Below are 21,334 nucleotides of genomic sequence, written 5' to 3' on the forward strand. Positions count from 1 at the left end.
GGTAATGGGCTTATTATCTTTCCACCTCTACTCTTTTCATTATTCTTGATTTAAATTATCCATGTGGGCAATCCACCCATCATCAGGTCTCTATATGCTAAGCTTATCTTCTGCCCCTATAATCACACCTTAAGCCTTAAGATCTCAATTCCAAGCATCTCATAATCTGAACAACCCTTTCTATTTCTGGATCAATTCCCCTAATACCTCCATTCTTAATACTTCTTCCCAAACAGGGAAGATAGGCTCAGTGGATTAGACTGACCCTATCTTAGGCCACTAAGTGGATTAGACCACTGAACCTAACACTTTTTTTTAAAGCATGCATCAATTACCTTTATATCTTAATTTCTCACCACTCTAATCCCTGCCTTGCCCCTTTCTCACTGTCAGTACTCACCTGACAAAACCCCAAACCTGTTAAATCTAACTCTCTGTCTATTCCATACCTCTTACCAAGTAGCTGAACAAGACTGAAGAAAAACACAACTATTCTGGTTGTTTGCACTTTAAATTCATGACCACAAACCTCAAAGTGGGCCCTCTGTGCTGCCAGGCAATCACACTGCTCCCCTTTACAGCAAAAGGCTTTGAAAAGGAGTTGACTTAGTTGCTATCTCCATTTCCTCCCCTCCCATTCTCTCTCGAAGCTACTCTGTCTGATCAGGCTTTCATTCTCATCACTCTTCTTAGTCCCAGCAGCATTTAGCGGAGTTGATTAGTCCTTCCTGTTTAACAGGTTTCTTTACAAGGCTTCTAAAACAACATATGGTTGTATCTTTCTTCCCACCTCGCTGGTCATTCCACTTTACTCTTCTTGGTTGCACCTGCCTCCTGACCACCCCCAGGGCTCAGTTCTCAGGCCTCCCGCCTCTATCAATACTCGGTCTCAGAACAAACTGTCTATTAAATATGGCTTTAAACAACATATATAATCTGATGACACCCAAATTTCTATCTTCCACCCCAACCTGCTCCCTGAACTCTAGAGATGCAGATATATAAACATGTATCTACCACTCTCTGCCCTGCTCATTGCGCTCCAGTTACACTGCCCTTCTTGTCATCCTTGTATCTGGCATGCTCCTGCCTCAGTGTGTTTATACTTGAAGTTCCCTCACCAGGGATATTCTTCCTCTGAACAGTCCCATATCCCTCTCCTCCACCATTTAGTCTCTGCTCCAATATTACCCTATGCAGAAGACTTTCCAAGCCCTTCTAAAATAGCATCTTAGCCTACTCTATGGCATTTGTCACCAACTGACAGTCCATTATCTATTTGCATGTTCGTTTGCTTTATTGACTGTCTCCCTATTAAAATGTAAGCTCCATGAGGGTAGGCTATTTGCCCATGTTGTTCACTGCCTAGCACAGAGTGGGTACTAAAACATTTGTTGAATTTTAAGATACATGAAACTTTTCTGTTACCTTCAAAGGGTGGGCTTATGAGAACCTTTTAATAGGTAAGTTATACATTTCAGTAATGTTTAAAATTTTCACAATAAGAATGTTAATATAGTTTAGATATGTGTGCCTGCCCAAAACTCATGCTGAATTGTAATCCCCAATGCTGGAGGTGGGGCCTGGTGGGAGGTGTTTGGATCATGGGGACAGATCCCTCATGGCTTGGTGCTGTCTTCACAATAGTGAGTTATTTCCAGATTTAGTCATTGTTTTTTCTCTCTCTCTCTCTTTCACCACGCTACATGCCTGCTCTGCCTTCACCTTCCACCATGACTGTAAGATTCCTGAGGCCTCCCCAGGAGCTAAGCAGATGCCAGCACTATGCTTTCTGTAAAGCCTACGGAACTGTGAGCCAATAAAACCTCTCTTCTTTATAGACTACCCAGTCTCAGGTATATCTTTATAGCAATGCAAAGTATTACTTTGGTTATCAGAAAAACAAGAGCAAATAATAAAAATATCAAAGCTTAACAATAACAAAAAGAAATCCAATCATATGACCTGAAACTATGTATCTATGTAAGTTACAGAGAAGTTTATAAGTAGGTCAGTAGGACCTAGACAAGGATGACAAATAAGTTTTACCTTGGAAGCCAACTGTAGTTGACTGGTTGTGGTTGCTTGAAGCACTATATTGAAAGGGCCCCTGATGCTAAATCAGTTTTAGCAGGCAGGAGTACCATACTGAGGGATATCTTCCAGGAAAACAGAAGGGGTGGGAATTGTGGCATTCATGCTAGATGAATTCCAATGCCAGATGAATACCAACCATTCCATGACTTTAAATCCAGGTGTGGACTATTTTCAACCCTTTCTGTTCAGTTGGTTGCTCCCAAGAATGCCTATTTGTACACTCTTTGTCTATTTGAACTCTCCATATCAATGTCTGAGAGATCTCAAACTTATATCCAAAACAGAATTTTTGATCTACAGTCCTCTTTAAAAATAAAAACATTACCTTTCTCCCAGTCCCCTCTCTTTTAGTAATGACACCTCATTCACTCAGTTGCCCAGATTAAAAACTCTAGAAACTATCCTTAATTCCCCTCTTTCACTCAACCCTGACCCACACATTTATATTCTCAAGCAAATCTTGTTAGCTGTACCCCAAAGCATTTTCTAACTTTTCTGTGTCTCTCCATTTCTAAGGTTAGTACCTAAGACCAAGCCACCAGGGCCTCTCACCTGGTCCACTTTAAATAATAGCCTTCTAGCTGGTCTGCCTGTTCTCACTTGTGCCCCCTTATAATCTATTATCCACACAGCAGCCAAAATCATTTTTTAAAACAAATATCCTTATTGTGTCCCATTGCACTTGGAATAAAATCCAAACTCCTAACCCTAGGTAGTCTTCCCCAGCCTATTTCTCCAACTTTATCTCAAACCACTCTCCTCTTACTCCCTATGCTTCAGCCATGCTGGCCTCCTTTCAGTATCAAAGCTGCTTTTACCACAAGGCTTTTCTACCAACTGATACCTAGACTAGAATGTTCTTCCTCTGACAAGCTTTTCTTACGACAATAAGATCTCAGGTTAAAGGCCTCTTGTTCAGAAGTCTTCCAGATCTACTCAATTTAAAGTGGCAACACAGTCACTATCATATAATCCTATCTTAAATCCACACAATACAAATAACTATTTGGCATTTGAGCCGTCTAATTTATTAATTTGTTTCTTGTCTCACTCTCCTATTATAGGATCAAGACAGTGAAGATCTTGTCTACGATTAAGTAGGTGAGAGGGCCTGCTTAATAAATATTTGGTGAAGATGATTTGTGCAGTTTTCTTAATGTGTGTTATATTCAGTAAAACAAGTTTTCTTTGTGTGTCTGTGTATGTTTACTTATTTATACTAGAGGAATAAATGAATGAGAACAGAACTAAGTAAGAATTCCCAATTTGGAATTAAAGTAATTCTCTGAGGTTGAAATAAAAAACCCACAAATTTATTTTGATTCAAATTCAAAGTGTACCAATTTTTTTTCTTTTTTTTTTTTTTGGCCAGGGAGAATTAGGTGCTGGCTTTAAAACAATGAAAAAACAATTTGCCCTAATGGAGCTTGAGGGCAATAACAAATAGGCTATGGTAAGTAAATGCCATGAAAAGGGTACTACAGTAGAAGGTGCTATACGTGCAATCAACCCAGCCTGGGAGGTAGAGAATCAGGAAATGCTTCCCAAAGAAATGCCATTTAAACTGAATCTGATCTGAAGGATGAGTAATTGTGATACATACACATATGCTGGTGGGAAGGGGTGGGGGGGTGTGGCAAGAAAGACATGAAGTATAAGAGTATTTTGAATAGAGGAAATATGAGCAAAGCCCAGAATCCAGAGAGCTGATAACATACTCAGGGAACTAAAACTAACTTACTGTGGCTGAAGAGCAAAGTATGAATTGAGAAGTACTGAGAGAGACCAAAGAGGTCAACAAGGTTAATATATCATGAAGCCTGCTAAGGAGTTCAGACCCTATCCTAAGGGTAAGAGTCATTAAAATATTTAAATACTTTTATATGTAATATAATCCTTATTAACAAAAGATAATTTTAGCCAATGTGATGTGTTTAGAGGAAGACAGAAAGGTCAACCTGGAGATTGTTACAGTTTTCCAGGTAAGACATAATTATAGCCAGAATTAGAATAGTAAGAGTGGAGACAAAAGTGAATATTAAGATCCTAGTCTAAGAAGAATTAGAAGCAGTTAAGTGAACACTAAAAGCACAAATAAAGAGGTATAGTTGTAACAGTGAATAAATTACCAAAAGTCAGATTTCACAGAATATGGGACATCTAAGCTGAAATTTCAACAAGGTACAGTAAGATTTCTAAAGAAGAAAAGGCATTTCAAACTTTACGAAATCCTTTTGTTTTCCTTTTTATATAGAGACAGGATCTCACTCTGTCACCCAGGCTGGAATGCAGTGGCACCATCATAGCTATCTGCAGCCTCAAACTCCTGGGTTCAAGAGATCCTCCGGCCTCAGCATCCCAAGTAGCTGCAACTATAGGTACACAACCACCATGCCCAGCTAATTTTTAAATTTTTTGTAGAAACATGGTTTCACCATGTTGCCCAGGCTGGTCTTATACTCCTGGCCTCAAACAATCCTCCTGTCTCAGCCTCCCAAAATGCTGGAATTATAGTTGTAAAGCACTGTGCTGAGCTTATAACAGACTTTTATATAGCCGAGTTATTTCCCTGTTCAAATAATTTGAAAAAATTAAAAAATAATCTGTATGTTTAAAATGTATATCCTATTTTTTTAGGCAGAAACTTTAAAAAAAATCTCCATTTATGACTCATCTTACATTATGATTTCATCATACTTTATTAAATCTATTCTAACAAACTACAAGCTATAAAAATCTTGAGTCTGGCCTCTAGCAGATCTTAGTTATCATTACAAAAAAGTTCCTGACAGTAAAATCACAATGAAAAAATAAAAACAGTCCAGTCAAGACATATACAGTGTATATGTAAATTTTTAAATAACTTTAAAATGGAACATAATGTCTTATCATTATGATAAAAATTAGACCAATAATAAAATGTATCTCAGGATGAGTTAAACTCAAAAGATAACAACTGTACAATCTAATTCAGCAAATATTTATTGAGAATTTATACACCTACACACATTTATCTTTCCATATACATTGTCCCTATAGTAGGAAATAGAAAGATAAAGAGCTAGGAGGCAGATGCTTCCTCAAGAATTTTGTATGCCAGATGGGAAGACGGACATAATTCATTTCAGGTAGCATTTTTACAAGACTTCTACAATGATAATGTGACTTTATGAATAAAAATGGTTCTAGCAGAGGAGTCTTTGATATTCCTTTGCATTTAATAATGTAAGATGCAGATGTCAAAGGATTAATACACTAACTATAGTGAATATATTTTATATTTCCATTATTTTACTCTATAGATGTAATGTTGGATTCAAGAAAATTACTATTGATTTGAATTATGACCAAAAATTTAACTGCCAAATATCAAAAAGAAACATCAAACTCTAGGTAAGAAATACATGGCAAACACAGAAAACATATGAAGATGAAAAGGGTATCTGGCCGGGTGCGGTGGCTCATGCCTGTAATCCCAGCGCTTTGGGAGGCTGAGGCAGGTGGATCACCTCAGGTCAAGAGTTTGAGACCAGCCTGGCCAACATGGTGAAACCCCATCTCTATTAAAAATACAAAAATTAGCTGGGCACTAACGTACAGCTGGTTGCAGTTGTCTGTAATCCCAGCTACTTGGGAGGCTGACGCAGGAGAATTGCTTGAACCCAGGAGGCAGAGATGGCTATGAGCCGAGACAGTGCCACTGCACTCCAGCCTGGGTGACAGAGCGAGACTCTGTCTCAAAAAAAAAAAAAAAAAAAAAAAAGCAAGCAAAGGAAAACCAACATAATTATTTGTATTTTAGACCTATAATTTAAGTAACATATTTCTCTCTCAGTCTCACTTTAATACTTGAAAGTAACAATAACACTTACCTTACAACTATAAGAACAGCTATAAGAATTGAACAGATAGGATCTGCTATCATCAGACCAAAATTTTGCATCATGATGGCAGAAGCAATTACACCAATACTTCCAAGTGTATCTGCTAGGATATGTAAAAATACACCTAGAAATAAACCATAATAAAAATCAAAACAGTCTTTTGGTTAATTTAAAATACGAATATATCCTAGAGCTATACTCTTAATTTTATATATAAAAAACTAGATATCAACTTCAAAAATAAGTAAGCATGTATATTCAGCATTTACTAACCATGTAATAGTACCTTTATGAATTAAAATCACTTTCTGTTTCAAATCAACAGGGGTTGAAATATCTGACTGGTAATTTATACCTTTTCTTAATGATATAAATGAAGTAGAGAAGCAAGTTGATTTTAAAAATTGTTTGTGAACATTCACCTCTGGCTAAAAGGAGTCCAAAAGTCAGTAATTTGTTATGGGATGGAAATTGCATTAGGCTAAAAGAACTGGTCAAGAAAACATTTTTAACTATAGATATACGTACATACAGAGCCCTCTGCTGGTGATTACAATTATTACCATTTGGGACTACAATTTCCCATAAACCATAATTTCACTTATCCTGTTACACTTATTAATTATCCTAAAAGCTCTATCTAAACTCAGAGGTGATGTGAAAGCAGGCACTGATTTGAATATTTTTAAATAAATATAAAATACATGTTGAACTTTTAATAATTAAATATTAAATTGGTAGGATACTGATGTTATACTGATATTCTAAAAACTTAGACATAATAACATTTAGTAAGTCAAAGTTGCCCAGAAAACCATTTAAAATGTCAAGAAGTAAGATTTATGTACAATACTTTCTGAAAAAACTCAACTGAGACAAATTATTCAACGTTTAGATCTTTAATACAAAATTTCTATATCACAAAACATTCTTTTAAACTTCAATCATGTCTTGCTAAAAATAGAACATTATTCAATACCATCATCTGCCCTATCTGAAAAGAAATAGTTAATGCATAAAAAGCATGTATGTAGTTGAGAAATACTTGATTTTTCTTTTTTAGTATTCACTGCACAATAAAGGGTAAACTGTAATTATTTTTAGGTATAGAAATACAAACAAACTCAAGAAATGTTCTAATAACTTAAAAATTGACTGCTAATGAGTCAAATCAAATCTTGTGTTCTGGGAAATTATACTTCACTTTATCTGCCACTGATGGAAATTTATATCAAATATTATATTAAATATAAATCATCCCTCACTACCTACATATAACTTTTCATTTACATACAGTTTAACTCTATTATTATAACTGTTCTTCAAAAAGAACAGTCCTTTAAGAACAACTTTCTTAAAAATTTTTCCAAAAGAAATAAATTTTGTCAGACATACTTATAGAATAAATATTCGGTTCCTATCACGTATTTCAAATAGCAGTGAATTAAATAGGTTAATAATGTTGGGGCCACTTTAACTTTTAAAACTACAACTGGAAAAAAAATACACATCAAAGCAGATTGAAGGTCCCTAACTACAAACTCTTATATATGATACATGCTTTTAAGCCTTTATATTCTTTAATCAGTGTTTTGGTAGAATAAAAAATGAAAATAACTCTTAACATGAAAAGAAAAAGAAAATAATGATTTGTAAGAAAATAATGATTTGTTCTTGATTTTCCTTAGACTGGAAAGTCCCTGGCTACCATTTATTTGCTAACCTGAAAACTGGTTTTATTAGTAAGTGTCATTAAAACTACCTAAAGCCTTCTTACTACATAAACTGTTTAAGAAAAAAATCACTAAGAAAGAAACATAAACTAGGATGTTTAACTTATACAAAGTTAAAAGCCTTAGAAGATGTGGTAGGATACTGATAACCTAACCCCCCAAAACCTTAGTAAGCCAGGAGTCAAGATGTAGCAAATAATTGAAAAACATAATTAATTCAAGTTTTTCATGTATGAGTATCTATCTACCTGGTCATTTTACAAGAAGTTTTTAATGCCAGGTAGTTATCTCTGTTCTTCAGCTATTTACTGGGCTCTTCAGCCACCATAAATTGATAAATATTCAGAAAATATGAATTTATTTTCACAATAACTTATATAAAAGAGAATTAGAAAGGCAAATCTAACTTCCTTTCCTCCAACTTGTGATGACTTTCAAAATTAAATTCTTATTATCAAGGCTAATTTATAGTACTTGATATAGATGCATCATATATGCATGATTATAAGTTATTTCAGCAAATGTTATTCTAAAACAATTCCATATCTTTTGTAAATGGAAAACCTGTGATTGGAAGACACATTTAAGCCTTCCGAAAATAAATTTCTCAGTATGAAGGAATATATTCACAGTGAAAAAATAAAAAACGAGAGTTATATAAAGAAATAGTGAAGACAAATAGGTGCAGTTGAGATTGGATCAGAAGCCATTCAGAAAGTCAGACTGAAGTCAAAAGTTAATAAAGGCAAGTAGATAGCTGGGAATTAGGAAACCCTGACAATAAAGTCTAAATGGAAACTCAGAGCCAGAGATTGATTAATAACCTACCCCCCCACCCACAAAAACAAAACAAAACAAAAAAATTACTATAATTCATAGACAGGATTGATTTTCTCTGGCTTGTAAAACTTTGTAATATACAATTTTACACATGTATTAGCTATTGATGGCCTACAAATATTATGGAGTTCTCACTTTGCATTAAATCTTTAGCTCTAAATTTTCCCACAACATAAAAACATATTAAATATTATTCTTGGAAAAACTACGTAATAATCCTGTAAAAGCAAACATACTCCTACAGACAGTCCTCGACTTAAAATGATCAATTTATGACTTTGGCTTCATGATGGTGTGAAAGCAGTATGCATTCAGTAGAAACTATACTTCAAATTTTGAATTTTGATCTTTTCCTGGGCTGGCAATAATGTGCTATGATCATCTCTCATGATGCTGGGCAGCAACAGCAGGCGGCAGCTCCCAGTCAGCCAAGCAATCACAAGGGTAAACAACTGATACTGTACTCTACAGTGGACTGTATTAAATAAATTACATGAGATATTCAACACTTTATTATAAAATAGGCTTTGTGTTAGATGATTTTGCCCAACTGTAGGCTAATGCAAGTGTTCTGAGCACATTTAAGGTAGGCAAGGCAAAACTATGATGTTCGGTAGGTTAGGTGTATTAAATGCATTTTCAACCTACAGTATCTTCAATTTACCACGGGTTTATTAGGACACAACCCCACAGTAAATCAAGAAGCATCTATACAATGTTTATAGTCACAGGCGTGGGTATTACTTATATTCAAGCAGAATAGTTTCCGAATCTTTTTGAGATACGAGTCTCATATGTTCCCCAAGGTGGTCTCAAACTCTTGGGCGCAAGCAAGCAATTCTCCTGAGTAGCTGGGATTGTGGGGACATGCCAAGTGCACCCAGCTCTATATTTTGCTTTTATTATCAAATCAGAGAAAACAGTCAAGTGACAATTAAAAGAATGTCTGCTAATATATCTAATAGTATATAAAAAACAATCACTAGAAAGGCTAACACTAAACACAAACACTATGTTTTATATTTTTCTTAAAGGAAAACTTCAGACAACTAAAACTTCAAAACTATAAAAGCAGTTTCAAAAAACTAAGAAACATAAAAATTGCTTGTCATACCTTGTAAAATCTGTCTGCTGGGTCCTGTTGTTTCTTTTAAGGAGGGGCCATCTGTAGAGAATTAAGTTATTTTAAAACATGTTTTCAATTCCTCATTCAAGTTTTTACAATTCAGAGTCCTTTTCATTCAAATGCATCATCAAGAATGCATGGCTATATAGCCATATCAAACTTACAAATTTATTTTTTAAATTTAATAAAATAATTGAGTGGAGGTAAATTTAGTGGCAGTGGTTTTAAAATTCATCAAAAGTATGGAGTATTTCAGAAATTATTGTATTAAAAAGATTAAAAGCACAGGAAATTAAAGACATTGTGAAAATCTTCCAGTATTCATAAAATATCTTTTAATACTCTTAAAATTGGAAAATTCAGAGAAACCCAAATGTATTGCTTGAAGTTATGAGGTCCAAGAAATGAAGCCAAGATAGAAAGATAACTTGACTATGGTAAACAGTAGTTTTTCAACAGCTTCTAGATTAATGTGGCAAACTCTTGATACAGAAGAGATAAAAATAATTTTTTTCATTTTGCTTTTATGATGACAAAATGCTATAATTTCTATCTCTAAACATCTTGAAAATTACTATTCAGCTTTAACATTAAAACAGAAAATATAGGCAAACAAGGCAAAAGATGAGCAATATTTGTTTAAACAGATCATCAGGAAGACTGACAAGCTTTCTGATCACAACTAACAATGTACCTACTATCGTCATTTGTTCATGGCCCACAGCACCAAAAAGGTCAAGGTACCCTTATCAGTACAGCTTTGATAGAGCATTATAACAATGTTCTGCAATAATGTAACAAAGAAATATAAAAGCATAACACCATATAATATTTCCTATCTAGATATTGTACTGCTGTATGGGAATGAAGAAGTAGCTACCCTGAAAAATCCAGCTGATAGCCAAAAGTGTAAGAGATATGCAGTTTTTCAACATTATTTTGGGATGCATGTGAGCAAAAAAGTTGGAAAAGCAAGGTTTTAAAGCATACCAGTGTAACTGTTATAAAAATACAGGATATTTTAGAGACTGACACAGGCAACAGGCAAAAATAGACAGGAAGGATTACATCAAATTAAAAAGCTTCTGCAAGGCAAAGGAACCAAATAACAAAATGAAAAGGCAACTTACAGAATGACAGAAAATATTTGCAAACTATGTATCTGATAAAATATATACAGAACTCACAATCAACAGCAAAGGTAAATAAATAACCTGATTTTAAAATGGTCAAAGAGTTACAGAACGACAAACATTGCATGTTCTCACTTATTTGTGGAGTACAAAAATTCAAAACAATTAAACTCATGGAAGCAGAGAGTAGAAGGATGGTTACCAGAGGCTGGGAAGGGTAGTGTGGTGCTGCGGGAGGAGTGAGGATGGTTAATGGGTACAAAAAAAAAAAAAAAAAAGAAAGAATGAATAAGATTTACTATTTGATAGCACAACAGGGTGACTACAGTCAATATTAATTGTACCTTTCAAAATAACTAAAAGAGTGTAACTGGATTGTTTGTAACACAAAGGATAAATGCCTGAGGAGAAGGATACCTCATCTCCATGATGTGATTATTTCACACTGCATGCCTGTATCAAAACATCTCATGTACCCCATAACAATATACACCTACTGGTTGGGCACAGTGGCTCACACCTGTAATCCCAGCAGTTCGGGAGGCCGAGGCAGGTGGATCACGATGTCAGGAGATTGAGACCATCCTGGCTAACACGGTGAAACCCCGTCTCTGCTAAAAATACAAAAAGTTAGCTGGGTGTGGTGGCACACGCCTGTAATCCAGCTACTCGGGAGGCTGAGGCAGGAGATTCACTTGAACCCGGGAGGCAGAGGTTGCAGTGAGCCGATATCGCACCACTGAACTCCAGCCTGGGTGACAGAGCGAGACTCCATCTCAAAAATAAATAAATAAATAAATAAATAATAAGAATATACAGCTACTATGTACCCACAAAAATTAAAAATAAAAAAATTTATTAAAAAAATAAAAAAGTAATAAATGGCCGAAGGAATAAAATAGACATTTCTCCAAAGAAGACATACAAATAGCCAACAGGTACATTAAAAGATGCTCAACATCACTAATCATCAGGGAAATGCAAATCAGAATCACAATAAGATATCATATCATACCTGTTAGGATGTCTATTACCAAAAAAGCAAAAGACAGTAAGTGTTGGGAAAGCTGTAGAGAAAAGGAAACCCTTGTATACTACTGGTGGCAATGTAAACTGGTGCAGACACTATGGAAAACAGTATGCAGGGTCCTCAAAAAAACAATAATGGAACTACCGTATGATCAGCAAACTGGGTATATATCCATGAGAATTGAAATCAAGAGCTCAAAGAGATATCTGCACTTCTGTATTCACTACAGCATTATTCACAATAGCCAAGACATGGAAGCAAGCTAAATGTCCATCAACAGATGAATGGATAAAGCAATGTGGTATATACATACAATGGAATATCATTCAGCCTTAAAGAAAGAAAGAAATCCTTCTAATTTTGACACATGAATGATCCTGAAAGACATTATGCTAAGTGAAATAAGCTAGACACAGAAGGACAAATACTACATTTATATCACTTATATAAGGAATCTAAAATAGTCAAACTCATTGCAACAGAGAATAGAATAGTGGTTGCCAGTGGTTGGAGGAAGTTGGAAAAGGGGAAATATTAGTCAAAGGGTACAAAGTTTCAGTTGTGCCAAATAAATAGGTCCTAGGGATTTGTATGGCATAGTGCCCATAGCTAATACTGTATTGTATACTTAAAAATCTGCCAAGAGTGTAGATCTTATGTTAAGTGCTCTTACTGCAAAAGAAGAAAGAAAGAAAGAAAGAAAAAAGAAAGAAAGAAAGAAAGAAAAGAAAAGAGAAAAGAAAAGAAGGGAGGAAGGGAGGGAGGGAAAGAAAGAAGAAAAGAAAAGAAGGGAGGAAGGGAGGGAAAGAAAGAAGAAAAGAAAAGAAAAAAGAAAAGAAAGAATTGAGAGTAGGAGGAAACTTTCAGTGGGAACGGATATGTTTATTGGAGAAATCATGGTGATGGTTTCATGGGTGCATACTTACCTCAAACTCATCAAGTTGTATACATTAAATATTTATCTGTTTTCATATGTCAATCATATCTCAATAGAGTAGTTAGAAATTTTTTTTTTTTTAGACAGAGTCTAGCTCTGTTGTCCAGGCTGGAGTGCAGTAGCGTGATCTCAGCTAACTGCAACCTCCGCCTCCTGGGTTCAAGCTATTTTCTTGCCTCATGGAAAAATTTCAAAGACTGAAAAATGAAGGGCTTAGAAGGCTCACTCTTCAAGGTCCCTTTCATATTTTCAATTCTAAAGCTTTAGGATTCTGTCTATGTTGCAAATACAAGATAATACTTAAGCATACACTCTATTGAGAGTAATCAAATTGTATCACCCAAGCAGCTTCCATTAAGCTATACTTTATAAACTATGTAAAATATAATTCAAAATAAAATATTAAGTTGATAAACACCTCATAACTTAGTACCCAATGCTATATAAGTTAGCATCCAAAGATTTCTAAAAAAAACATAGAGGTAAACATCAGGTGACAGACATCAAAAATTATAATACAAATGTGAAAAATTGAAAACCTCTACCATATTTTTATAAGCCAATATAGCACAAAAGGCCTCGTGATGCTTAAAAAATTATGATTTTCATTTCCTAAAATGCAATTGTTCCTCATTCACTAGTACTCATTTAAAATAGTGGCATTTGGGGGGAGGGAAAGGGGGATGGTTAATGAGTACAAAAAAATAGTTGAACGAATAAGACCTAGTATTTGCTAGCACAACAGAGTGACTATTGTCAATTTGTAATTTCATTGTACATTTTAAAATAACCAAGAGTATAATTGGATTGTTTATAACACAGGATAAATGCTTGAGGGAATGGAAACCCCATTTACCCTTACGTGATTACTATGTATTACATGCCTATACCAAAATGTCTCATGTAACCCATAAATATATACACCTACTATGTACCCACAAAAATTAAAAATAAATACATAAAAAAGTGGCATTTTATTATGATATACCCCCTGGAAAAAAGCGAACATCCACTGCCTTAAAACTGAGTTAATTTCATGCTATACAAAAAATAAACTAGCCCTGGGAACCATTTAGACTGATTCATTAGAAAAGAAGTTGATTGGGTATCTTTTTTTTTTTTTTTTTTTTTGAAACGGAGTCTCGCTGTGTCTCCCAGGTTGGAGTGCAGTGGCGCGATCTCGGCTCACTGCAAGCTCCGCCTCCCAGGTTCATGCCATTCTCCTGCCTCAGCCTCCCAAGTAGCTGGGACTACAGGCGCCCGCCAACACGCCCGGCTAATTTTTTGTATTTTTAGTAGAAACGGGGTTTCACCGTGTTAGCCAAGATGGTCTCGATCTCCTGACCTCGTGATCCGCCCGTCTCGGCCTCCCAAAGTGCTAGGATTACAGGCGTGAGCCACCGCGCCCGGCCGATTGGGTATCTTTTTAATAAACTATTTCAACTAGGAAAAGTAATCCACGAAACTCTTGTTTATTTGGAGGCTGTCCATTTGTCTCTAGGCTGTACTCACCATGAGAATGAAAGTGTCCATGTCCATGAGCATGATCATGGCTATGTGCAGCACCATGTTTCACTTCATGGCTATGGCAATGATCAACATGGCCATGTGCCTGATCTAGAGCACCATTAAAGAGGGAATGACTGTGTCCATGGCCTAGAAAACAAAGTGTTAGGACAGAAGGTATGTAAAAATATATTATATAAATGGTTACAATTATACTGACACTAGCGCAAAGAATCAGCTCTAAACTCAGATCAATTCAATAAACATTTACTTGTAAAAAGTGTTACACGTTTGTTAAAACAATCCTGAGTTTCTGCTATGGAGTACCAGAAGGTAATGAAAGCATAGAGGAAAGTGATAGACCTTACTGGAAATGAAAATAAGTACTGACTGGAAGTATACAGATATCTCCAAAGAGGTCAGATAATGATATTCCTTCATTTGAGAAATATTTATTGGTAACATTTTCTATTATAGGAATCGTTCTAGGCACAGGAGATGAGGCAGTAAACAACAAAGACAAAATTCATGCCCAAAATTTTTCAAAGTACTATTACACACACTAACAAAGATTAACAAGACATATGCAAATGCTCACATTAAGGCAGACACAAGAAAGCTGCTGCATTTGGTAACAGAATCAGTAAAATTACATTAAAGCAGGTAGAAAAAGCTAAATGCAAAAGAATGCAGAATCCTTTCTCCACAGCATACCTAAAAACGACTAAACCACCGAGAAACATCTTATACAGGCTATTCTAAAGGACAGAAAAAGAGTGGATGCTATCCAAGTCAAAAATATCACTTTTACAAAAATTCTAAATACCAGGAAATTAAATCCAGCACTGCACTATATGAAAAAATCATGACTATGAGGATCTCCAAGACATATTTACATAGTACATTTCATAAACACACACACTTTTTTTTTTTTTTTAGACAGAGTCTTGCTCTGTCACCCAGGTTGGAGTGCAGTGGCATGATCTCGGCTCGCTGCAACCTCCACCTCCCGGGCTCAAGCGACTCTCCCATCTCAACCTCCTGAGTGGCTAAGACTACAGGCATGCGCCATCATGCCTGTTTTTTTGTTTTTTTTTTTTTTTTGAGATGGAGTCTCACTCTGTCACCCAGCATACCTGGCTAATTTTGTATTTTTTTGTAGAGATGGGGTTTCGCCATATCGCCCAGGCTGGTGTCAACCTCCTGGATTCAAGTGATCCATCTGCCTTGGCCTCCCAAAGTGCTGGAATTATAGGTGTAAGCCACTGTGCCCAGCCCACACAAAACTTTCTGATAAGTAGATTTGTTTTGTGGTTTTCTGATATTTGTCTATTTTATATAAATGATATCACACTAAACAGATAAGCTACTGAGGTCTGGTGGGATCCATGATAACAAGCACAGCTCTGAGAAGGCAATGAGATGGAGGGGCATAAAGAAGTGAAAGGGATAGTTCAGGAAGATATTCACATAGTCTGTTGACATCAGAAATCAGTATAGTTTAACTTAATTCTCTCAAGTAAATAATTATGACAGAAACCTAGTAGAAAATGAAGAAACAAAGTGTCCTAACCATCATACCAGAGCCATGAGAATGTCCATGACCTCCATGTTTGAAAACAAATATTCCTATTAGGTTTACCACAAACCCAAGAATGGAAACAAGAAGCAGTCTCTCATGGTGGACATCTGGAGGGGCTAATGCTCTCTAGAAAACACATAATACAAACAAATAGCATTGATATTATTTCTGATTGATCAACTAACAAAATCATAAGACAACATTAAACACTTTCAGTTATTTTTGGAATTAAAAGCACTAAAAAAAATCTCCCAAAACAGTTGATAGAAATAAAACCAGTGCTCACATACTGTAGAAAAAGTAACAATTACTATTTTAAAATAAATACAAATATTTAAAAGCATAAATATTTGGTCCAAAATTTGTTCTTATGTGGTATCTTAAAATACTGCCTTTCATGGCTCACACTTGTAATCTCAGCACTTCGGGAGGCTGAGGCAGGCGGATCACTTGAGGTCAGGAATTCAAGACCAGCCTGACCAACATGGTGAAACCCCGTTTCTACTAAAAATAAAAAAAAATTAGCTGGGCATGGTGGTGGGCTCCTGTAATCCAAGCTACTCAGGAGGCTGAGGAAGGAGAATCGCTTACACCAGGAGGCGCAAGTTGCAGTAAGCCGAGATCGCGCCACTGCACTCCAGCTTGGGCAACAGAGTGAGACTCTGTCTCAAAAACTAAATAAATAAAAAATAAAAAAAAAAATACTGCATTTCATTTTAAGTTCACTAATCTTTAAGTTTTCTTCCTTTTTAAAAAATACGCCAAATGTTAAAGATTGACTGGTTCTAATTTCTTTAGAAATACTTCCCTATTGACCTCACTATCCAGATTGTGCCTCTACATTTCACAGTATTAACACTTCATCTATAACTTGTAAAGCACTATCATTTAATTGTTTTCAATTCCAAGAAGATTCATATATATTTAATTTTTCAACTATTTTATAAGCTCCTCTTGTACACACATATCTAATCTAAGATTGTCCACAATATTTAATAATAGTTGAAAAAAGCTGTTACATATATCTTTAATAAACATTTTCATTACAGAAATGTAATTTACTGACTTTAATAATTATCTACTATACCTCAACTCCTTCTGAGAAAATAAAAAAAGCAGTGAAGATCAAAAATAGGCCATTGACAAAGCCAGCCAGAACTTCCGCTCTAACATACCTAAAGAGGAACAAAGTAAATAACTGAATTATTATGTTATTTCTTAAAAATTAAATCGTAAAATTACATACATTCAGAGATTCCAAACCATATTACATGGTTATAAGTGGCCAGCGAAGCCCTAGTGTTTATAGTACAGTGCATTTTATTTTATATATAGTAGAAATCAGGAAACGAATTAGTATGAATTGTTCAAAAGCAGAATGCCACAAAACAGATTTTTACAAGCCAATCCAAAGATCTTCTTAGAGTAAGTAGTTTTAGAAAGACCTTTCACAGAAATTTAAATCTCAAGTTGCTAGTGGAGAAGGAAAAACAGAACCAGACAAGTGGACAAAGAAAGAAGGATTAACGGCTAAAAAGTAGAAGAAAGGGTTTGGAAAAGGGGGTTTTTTAAACTTATTAATTTCTCTTTTTCTAAGAACTCCTTATGCTTTCTGCTTTGTACCTTTTAGCTTTCAAACCTTTGGAAAGCAGACCTTCGATCTGAAGGAAAATAAAATTATTTCTGACTTATGCCAGAGACAACTTGAGATTTATATTTCTAACACTTTTTCTAAGATTAATAAATTTAGCATAAACTTTCAATTACCTATTTTTAGAATCAATTTTAGCTTCACATAATTCTAATTAAACTATTTTTAAAATACCTGTCTTTTGTTCCATGGAGTTCTGAAGCTTTCTGCTTCCTACCTGTGTGAAGCATTGGGGAAAGATTTTATTTTTCTATATCGTATATTTGGCTTAGTTAAAGTCATCAGAAACAACTTTAACTTAGCATTTTTACATGTTCAAACATCATTCAAGGGGTGCTAACAGTAATTAACCACCCTGGTCCTTAAACAATATAATGAGAGCATCAAAACTCGTGCTTTTCCTAGGTTTCTATGTTAACTTCTAGGTAATAACGATTTTTACTGTAAAAATATTTTTAAAGAGAATTCTTGAAAATGTACTCTATCAAGTTATGTTGGAGTTTGTCCTGTCAAGTGCATTCCAACATAGTATGTATTTCTATGCCAGAAATAATGCATATTTCTATCTTCTAACACATCCAAATAACATATTACTTGTCAAAACTATTTTTTTTTCCTGGAGAAAAGTTCATTAAATTCAAATAATTTGCAACCAGCATTCCACAGCCTACACTTAGGAATTTATCTAATAAATCAGCAGGGTTACTATCCAAAAGTAAAAAGTATTTTCTTTTAATCTACCCTTGTAGTCCCATAACTAATGCTTGACTGAAAACCTTTTGTGCTTGACTTCTACCAGATTTCAAGATCAAAGGCAAGAATGTTTTTCAGGCATCTTTTTGTTTCTAATTCCTGGCTTAGTAGGTGTGCTATCTAAGTTCAGATAAAATGTTGGAGTGATTTAATTAGCTTGAGTTTAAGATATATTTGTTAAACTTGGTTGTGGGTTCAAAACAAAACCACGCGAAAACTAAACACATTTGCCTTTACAAATATCTGTGCTTACTTAACAGATTGAGTAGGTCTTAGAATTAGAACATGTAATTCATGAATGTGCTGTTGCCTAATTAAGTATGGCTAGTGTTTAGATTCTTGAGCCAGGAAGAAAAATAGAAAAGATTTAAGTATAGGTACATATGTATATACGCATGTATGTAAGTATCTGTCTACCTACTGGATATATATTACTTTTAAACTGGCTTCGCTCTTTAAAAAATAAGAGTGTGGCAAGACACAAAGATGACTTTTATATAAAGAAATACTTAAAAGTCCTTGCTTGCTCTCATATTCCCCAACTCTTTCTTCTATTGCAGAGTCAGTCAGCTACTGCAGTCATCCTGAATTAGGGTGGGAGGTTATGAGAATTCAACCCTATGCTTAACGTGAATTAATCAGTGTCATTTTGATTCACTGACACCAGTAGTTTACAAATGATGCTACTTATTACTATACCAATTATTCATAGTGTTAAATATTGTACCAGCTTTTATTCTTTAATCTTTCCCAAAAGAAAACACACACACACACATAAAGAGAGAAAAGGATTAAATTAAAGGTGGAAAGAATATTATTCTCTTACATCAACTAGCTAAAGCTGAACATTAAAATCTGCTATGGTACTGAAGGTATTCAAAGCTATTTCTAAAAACCATTTTAGAGCAGGAGACAATACATTCTAAATTGGAAACAATAGAAAATCTAAGCGTTAAAGAACTGAGAATTTTTAATAGTCAGCTACTGTTTATTCAGAAAGATTGTTGAATAAGCTATTCTAATTAGATTTCTGATATATAATATAAATAAATTACTAATTTTCCAACAAAAATTATAACTTTGGATATAATCTTTCTTTAATAATCTAAAATATACTTAAGAATCTTTTAGTAACTACTGTTTAAATTATTTGCATATCACCAATATCATGCCATAAAAAGCATTCTTATCTGAGCTGTCAAGCTGTTTGAATTTATAGATATATAGGATCTACTGCTCTATACTATAAAATGTACAATTAGTATTTTTTGGCTCACTTTTTATAATTTCAAAAATAACCATATCCCTTGCTTATAACTAAAATCAGCAAGTTCTGCCACAGAACTCCACATCTCCTTTTTGGCAACTGTCACAATATATAGCTATACTGTATTTTTACAGAACTGTTTGCCCAAGAGACAAGTTCCGGCAAGGCAGGAGGCATGTTTTTACATCATTAGATCATTTTTACATCATTAGAACTAGAAAAGTATTTGACTCATGTGGACCCTCAATAAATATCTAAACAGAACAAGAGCATGTGAAAGAAAGAGTGTGTGCCTGCTAAAGGAAAGAAGCCAAGCCAGGGAGAAAGAGGGAGCAGTGAAGGACCGAGAGTAAAAGACATAACAAGAGGCCTAAGAGACAGTACATGAAAGAAGATGGCTGTAAAAAGGACAGGGAGAGAGAGAGAGAAACTGCACCGGAAAGGGAGAGCTCAGGGAAGGAGAATCAGTGAAGGAAGGAAAGAGAGACTTGGAAAGGGAGACAAAAAAGAAATAGAGCTAAAGAAGTTAAGAGAAGAGGAGGAGGAGAGATTGAGCCTGACAGATAAAGGGTTAAAAGGTAAAGGAAAAGACCAGGAGAAAACAAAGAATAAGACAGGAAAGGTATAGGGGGACAGAAGAAGGAAGAGAGAGGAAAAAAGAGCATGAGCACAAGCCCAAGCGACAAGAAGCAAAGACAAGAGAAGGAAAAGGGAGTTCAGGAGAAGATAAGAGAGAGTAAGAGGCTGAGGAAGGGAACAAGAGTGAGAGACAGAAAATATGAGAGACAGATGAAGAAGGAAGAGAATGTAAAAGAGCACTCACAGGGGAAAGGAAGAGAAGAGGAGGAAAAGGACAGAGGGGAAGAATTAGTAAGAAAGCAGAAGAGAGAGGGAATAGGAGAGACAAAGGGGTGGGGAAGAGAAAGAAACAGAGTATGCATCCTGAGCTCTGCTTACACATATATATAGCTATACTGCAAAATATTCTATGAACTCAAAAAAGGAAACACTCAGGCAATGTAATCAAATAATGAAAAATCCACTGCTTCCTCCAATCAGAGGTGGCAGAAATCAAATTATGCCTCTAAGATGATCCAATGTAGTCCCTTCAGCATAGAGATACTCTAGAAATATTTGATTAATTGTCCGACTCAGCAAGCATATAAGAACTGTTACATAAAAGCAGAGCTAAAGAACATAATATAAAACCATATTAGAAAATGATTTTAAATAAATCAACAGCAAAGTATCCATTCAAAAAGAAAAAAGCAAAAGCAAAAAAAAAATCCTATTTTCATATACTAAAACTTTCTTTTTCAAAAAAAAAGTTGAGAAATTCCTCTATATGGTAACAATCTCAACAAATTACTGTAGATTCCAATTATATACTATTCAAAAACTCATCCATGAAGTCATGAAAGTGGTTACCCTTGGGGAGGTAGGAACTCGAAGAGGCCTGAGTGGGGGCTTCAAAGATTCAAAAGTTACACCTGTGTTCAATTTGTAACAAGTCACTGAGCTTAAGATTAGTGTTTTTTTGTGTATATCTTATACTTCAATAAAAAGATTTTTTTTCTTAAAGTCTTACCCATAGGAGAAAGCATCATTATCTCTCCATTTTGAAATAACAGAAGCTGCCAGTCCAGCCAAAATGGCAGTGCTATCGAAAAACATGTGAAAAGAGTCGGAAATCAAGCCTAAGCTGGAAAAGAACAAACACATTGACAAATTATAATAAAAACCAAACAGTAGGCATCTTTCTCTGAAAGTCTAAGATTCAGCCTTTGTTCATCAG

General features: G+C 35.0%; 1 protein-coding gene across 4 annotated transcripts in view; it reads right to left on the bottom strand.

Moving 5' to 3' along the window:
- SLC30A7 (solute carrier family 30 member 7) overlaps nt 1–21,334 on the bottom strand; it is a 105,560-nt gene that overhangs the window by 73,422 nt on the left and 10,804 nt on the right. For all 4 annotated transcript variants that reach the window (XR_010110792.1, XM_055115495.2, XM_008960569.5 and 1 more), the window contains 6 exons: nt 21,128–21,241; nt 16,956–17,043; nt 15,868–15,994; nt 14,293–14,436; nt 9,669–9,719; nt 5,970–6,105 (listed from right to left, as the gene is read on the bottom strand). Coding sequence is in view for 3 of the 4 variants with exons in the window: in XM_008960569.5 (XP_008958817.1) it covers nt 5,970–6,105; nt 9,669–9,719; nt 14,293–14,436; nt 15,868–15,994; nt 16,956–17,043; nt 21,128–21,241 (660 nt within the window). In the remaining variant the exon portion in view is untranslated. The remainder of the gene's footprint in view (nt 1–5,969; nt 6,106–9,668; nt 9,720–14,292; nt 14,437–15,867; nt 15,995–16,955; nt 17,044–21,127; nt 21,242–21,334) is intronic.

This window comes from Pan paniscus, chromosome 1, assembly GCF_029289425.2.
Source record: "Pan paniscus chromosome 1, NHGRI_mPanPan1-v2.0_pri, whole genome shotgun sequence".
Lineage (NCBI taxonomy): Eukaryota > Metazoa > Chordata > Mammalia > Primates > Hominidae > Pan > Pan paniscus.